At 37.6% G+C, this 6,000-nt stretch overlaps 1 protein-coding gene across 1 annotated transcript in view; it reads right to left on the bottom strand.

The window, feature by feature from the left end:
- The window catches only part of LOC102254607 (leucine-rich repeat-containing protein 9), an 89,211-nt gene extending 88,916 nt beyond the window's left edge, over positions 1 to 295 (bottom strand). Inside the window, exon 1 of the mRNA XM_014545953.1 lies at positions 248 to 295. Within this exon, the coding sequence (XP_014401439.1) occupies positions 248 to 295 (48 nt within the window). The remainder of the gene's footprint in view (positions 1 to 247) is intronic.
- Between the last annotated feature and the right edge of the window lie 5,705 nt (positions 296 to 6,000).

The following is a 6,000-nucleotide window of genomic DNA, read 5'->3' on the forward strand; positions in this document are numbered from 1 at the left end:
AAACTGGGTTATTACCTATTTAAAATAATAAAAATGTTTTTGCCATTAAAAATTATAAACTGTCAATTGCACTGATGCCATGTTTTATTCTCACAAGAAGGAATGTTGTACCATATGTATAATTTCTCTCTGATTCCAAAGGTCACGCTGTAGAAGAAATCTCTAGGTAAACTCCAGAAAGTAGTGTAAAGTATTCTATTTGATATTCTTGCAGATGTGGTTGGAAATAAATTTGACTCTCACTCACCAGTTCTTTAATTATTTCTTCTTGGTTCAGATGTTCACATTCAATCATCTTCCATTAAAAATAATGGTGACAATATATTATCTGTTAAGGAAAATAAAAAATTAAAATAAACACTAGAGTGATGTCATTCTACATTAAAAGGGCTCTTAAACCTACTTAGGTGCAACTGCCTACCTGTGGCTTGAAATCTTCACACAGTACATTACCAAGCATCTGCCTGGGCCCCAAGACAGTCCATTGCATCTATAAAGTTTCTGTTAGAAAGTTATTTTTTATTTTGAATTTAACTGTCTCTTCATAACTTCTTGCTATTTGTTGCCATTTTACCTTCTGGATTCATATAAAACAAGTATAAGTTTCTTCCACAGTATGAGCCTAATTTACCACTTGAAGAAAATACTTGAAGAAAATCTACACCCTTACCCTGCCTCCAGTTCACGTCTTTTAGTTTCCTAAGTGTACTTACAGAGCAAAGAAAAGAATCCACGGGCATAGCGACATATCTGGCATGTTAATAAATGTTGATTAAAATGAATTAGCCAACTTCTTCATTTTGTATGGTATGAATTAATTAATAACTAAATAGATTTAATACAATTTAACCCAGTTTTTCATTATTTTTAATATTTTCATTATGTTATTCCAGATATAAACTATTTAAAAAATAGTTTGGTTTTAATATTATGACATGATAAAACAAGATGCAGAAATGGTGTATATTGTGATCCCATCTTTTTAGAATAACTCCCCAACACATACATGTGTATGTGTGTATATTTATGTGTAGGCATGTGTATGTATGATTATGTAAGGAGAACATATGGAAAGATACATACTAAGTTATTAACATGAGTTATCTTTGATGCAGGTGAAAGCTGATGTAGTTATAATAGGCATGCCAGATTGGATGGGGTTAGATCTAAAAAATAGAAAAGAAAAAATCCACACTTTTTAAATGGTACGTTTAGTAATGTGTAACATGAATATATGACCATTTATTTATTCACCCTACTGTTGGTAGACATTTGAACTGTTTCCAGTTGGAGCTAAATAGTGCTTCTCTGAACATTTTTGTCATACAGGTAGACATTTCTACTGGGTGTATACTTATAAGTGGAATGAGGAAGAAACTATTGTTTCTTCCAATGTAGATGACTCTCACAAACACAATGCTGAGCAAAGGAAGTTACACAATGAATATATACTGCATGATTCCATTCAATAATATTTGAAAACAACTAATCTCTGGTATCAGAAGTCAGGATGATAGTTACCTTTCAGGGGTGACTGACTAGGAGGCAGCATAAAAGGGCTCTGTAGTGCAAATGAAGATATATTTCTTGATCTGGGTGCTGGTTAAAGGGATATATGTTCACTTTGAGAAAAATAAAATTAGATTCCTAAGATAGATGTTATACATCAATGAAATTTTACGTAAATGTTTATTTAAAAAGCATTTATATGCTCATTTTTATTCATTTACACAAAGTAATGTAGGAAGTGAGCCATGAAGATACATGAGGGAAGACCCAAGGACCTAAAGTGAGTGTGTGCGAGGTACAGTCAAGAAACAGTGAGGAGACCAGAGTGGCTGGAATGGAGTAAACAAAGAGGACAATGGTAGAAGCTACAGGCATATACATAAATTAAAAATCTAAGGCAAAAAAGAAAAAGGTTGCTAGCATCCATTTAGTTATCTAACTTCTCGCCCCCAAATCCCACTGGAATAATTAGGGAAATATGAAAATAAGAAAGAAATGTGTAGAGTGCTAGGAAAGTGCATTGATTGCCAAAGAAAAGGACTTTTCAATGAAAATGAAGCAAATGGCATCTAGTGCTAGGAAAGTGCATTGATTGCCAAAAACGTTGGAAAAGGACTTTTCAATGAAAATGAAGCAAATGGCATCAAATTGAGAGAAAAGCTCATCAGCACAAACCAGCCCAAAATTTGAGGTCCTAGAGAAAGCTTCACAAAGCTAACCTAAAAAACTCACCTAACTCAGAGCAGCAGTGATTGGGAAAAGGATGGCTGTGGCCATCCAAAGGGACCAAATCAAAGGATTTTGATATCTATATCACAGTACTGCACACAATCTGTATTTGTACTCTGGCTTTGTAAACTAGAGACATAGTTCCACCATGCTGAGTCAAGGAGGGGAGGGAACCCAGCTAACATCCCAAAGAAAAAAATCCTAATACACTAGATTTTCTGCTCATTCATTCACTCATCCATTAACTGATGTACTGAGGACCTAATACCTACCTAGTCAGAGAATGATGGGGTGGGAGGGAAGAGAAGATTTCTCTGGTAAGTTAGTATCTGGGCAACAAGCTCAAGGAAATCAGAGAGTGTGAGCTATGAGAAAACCCTTGGGAAATGCATCCATGCAGAGGGGAGAGCAAATGCAAAAAAAAAAAAAGGAGTGAGAGTGTACTTGGCATGTTTGCCAAATAGCAAGGAAAATGATGTGGCTGGAACACAGCCAAGGAAATGGAGATGGTAGGAGGCCAGGTCAGAAAGGTATTGCAGGGCCAGATCATGTGCTATCTTGTGAGGATTTTGGATTTTATTATGAGATGGAAAACGATATGAGGATTTTGAGTAAAAGAGTAACATGAGCTGTCTTAAGTTTTGAAAAAGATCACTCTAGCTACTCTGTTAAAAACAGACTTGTAGGGGTCAAGGGCAGAAGCAAGGAGACCTGTTAAGGGATAGTTCAGAGAGGATGGTGGTTGGAGTAGGGTGGTAGTAGTTGGGATGATAAATAGATGATGGATCTATATTGAATCATAGAGAACCTGAGAAGAGTGATGGAAGAATGGTGTTAATTACACTGATCTTTCTTTCCCTGCTTTCCATTGGCAATTGTCTCATACCCCATTCTTGGCATCCTTTCAATAATGGAATCACACACTTCTTGGACAATTCCAAGTTATTACAGTATAGGCTGCAGGAGTGGCCAGGCAAGGGAGCGCTTAGCAAGGAACAACCTGAAAGAATTTAGATATTCCATCAGAGTCCAAGACATACTAGTAGATGCAGGCTATAGTCTTCCCTCCATAGGCTTATTCAGATGGCACACCAAGTAAGGGAGGCCTTGTAGCACCTCTTCTCATTTTGGTTCAATGTCTGTGAACACCAAAGGAAAGCCTGCCTTTCCACCACCACACAAGGGACAAAGCCCGCCCTCAGGACCCCACAGTCACCAAATGGTGATACAAGTTATCTAGTCTGTGTCCAAGAGAGCTTTCTCAGAAGACATTAACTGTTCCCTTTGTTATTCACTAAATTATCACATGTACTTGAGTCTAAAGTTGGACTTTCGAATCTGCGCTCTCTTTCAGCTCTATTTCTATCGTATTATCCTGTTTTAAGCACTATGGTTTATATTGTGAATTCCTATATCATATTCTGTTTTGAAAAAATCCTGGCTATTCTTTAATATTTACTTTTCCAAATAAATTTATGATTATTTTGTATTTAGTTTTTAAAAATTTGTGTGGGGTTTTGAGACTCCATTGTAAAAATTAATTTAGGAAGAACTTCCATCTTTACAATATTTAGTCTTTCTTGAGAACAAGGTATAGCTCTCCGTTTAAAAAGACTATGTTTTCTTGATAGAGAAAAATATACATATTTGGGATATTAACTTAACCTGGCATTCACCTTGTTTTCCCTTCATCAATGCTCTCATTTAGGAAAAAATATTGTAAATCATAGTTAATTGGCAAAAAATAATAATTTTAAAATGCCAAATTCTATAATTTTCATAATTAAACATGAGTTATGAGAACCCTGGAGCTTTCTGGTACTTATAAGCTTTGTGTACTTTTTCTAGTCACAAGGAGGCTCAAGGCTTCCAGCTAAAGCTTCTGATTCCATCAAGACGTGTGTTCTGTTGGCCAGCTTGTACTCACTCTCCTGCACTTTGGGAAAGCGCTCTTCAGGACCTGCTCATCTAAGGGCCCACAGGTCTTCTCTAGTCCCTCCAGGGAATCTGGAACCCCTAGGAGCTTCTACAGCTTTCACCCTTCAAATCTCAAATCTCTGACTTATTCCATCACCTCTCTCTTCTGCTCTGGAATGCTGCCAGAAGATTTCACATAACCAGCACGGAGTCTAAGTTACTACAGATGCATGCCTCTAACTTCAGCTGGATCTTCAACAACAGATATTTTATATTTTCCTCTTCAGATTCCTTTCCTAAGGAGAGAAGGACTAGAGCTACAGATCTGGGACTCATGACTTAGGGACTATTCTAAACTTCCACCACTCTTCTCAAATTCTCTTTTCCAGGAGATAATCTTGTCCCAGAGAATAGTGATGCCATCATAACATGCATTCTAAATTCCATCTCCTCCTAAACATGTATTTCTTTCTCTTCCTAACTCCTGTCTTAGTAAAAGTATTCTCTTTTTTTTTTTGTCCAAAATTAATCTCTCTTCTTGTGTACTGATCCCATCCTCTTACGTCTCTTTCAGAATATTGCTCTGTCAGCATTTCCTCTTTCTCATGTGTTCTCATCTTTCCTTTTCTAGCGTCTCTTTTCTCTTCAATATATGAATGTTAGGTGGTTACTAACTTTTAAAAAATCCTCCTGCCTGTATTCTAAGAATAGCTGGTTTTAGATACCTTCACAGAAAAACTTCTAGTCATTAGCAATACTCCATTATCTCTATTAGTTCTTAGCTCAATGCAATCTGATTGGGGACACCTTAGGCCTTATAGTTTCTTTTACCAAGAACAACAATAATCTAATTGCCAAAGACATTGGGCATGTTTCACCTTTCAACTTGACTTTGACATGGCATTTGACAATTCTGATGACTCTCTTCTTTAAGTTGTCCTCTTTGGTGTGACTTTTTCTCCTCGGCTTCTCTCTACTTGTTACTTCAAACCTACTTTTCTGAGCAATTGTTTCCTTCTTGGTGAAAAGTTACTAATCTGTATCTCCCTCTTCCCTGTGCAACAAATCCAACTACCCACGTGGAAAAGGCCAACTGAATGTGTCACACACATCTCAAATTCAGTATGCTCAAACTGAGCTCTCTATCTTTTCCAGCCAGCCTGCTTCTCCCAATGTGTGCCTTCTCTTAGTAAATAACACCATCCTTCTACTCATCCAAGTCAGAAACCTGGGACTTACCCTCAACTACCCTTTTCCTTTTTCCCCACACTCACTCACACATGAAAATCCTTCTGCATATACCTCTTAAATTGTCTATCAAATTTTTCCCTCCTCTCCATTCCATTTGCCTCTTCCTTGGTTCAGGCCCTCGTCATTTCACCTTAACAGGATGCCCTCCCTATCGTCCCACTTCCCTCCAACCCATCCTCTATGTGACAGCCAGCTTCCTGAAAGGTAAATTTGTTCACACTAGTCCCCTTGGAAGGTATTCATGGTCTCTGTGCTCCGACTCCTGCCTACCTCTCAAGCTCATCAGTCACAAACTCCCTAGACCACTCCAGGCTTTGGCCATAACTGTATTTCTCTGAACAGGCTGGGGTATTTTTATACTTTGGCATATGCTGTTTTTCCTAACCTAAAATGTCTTCTCCCTTGACTTCATGGCATACGCTACACATCCTTAAAGGTTTAAATTGAGAATTTTCTATGTGAAGGCTTTCGGTCTGGCGGTATTATAATCACTCTCTTCCTTGTGACTCCATTTAAGGCCTGCATGCATATATGCCCCATATATGGAACCTGCCTCACTGTATTGTGATGCTTGCAGGTTTTTCCTCCCTACGA

This window comes from Myotis brandtii, unplaced genomic scaffold, assembly GCF_000412655.1.
Source record: "Myotis brandtii unplaced genomic scaffold, ASM41265v1 scaffold423, whole genome shotgun sequence".
Taxonomy (NCBI): domain Eukaryota; kingdom Metazoa; phylum Chordata; class Mammalia; order Chiroptera; family Vespertilionidae; genus Myotis; species Myotis brandtii.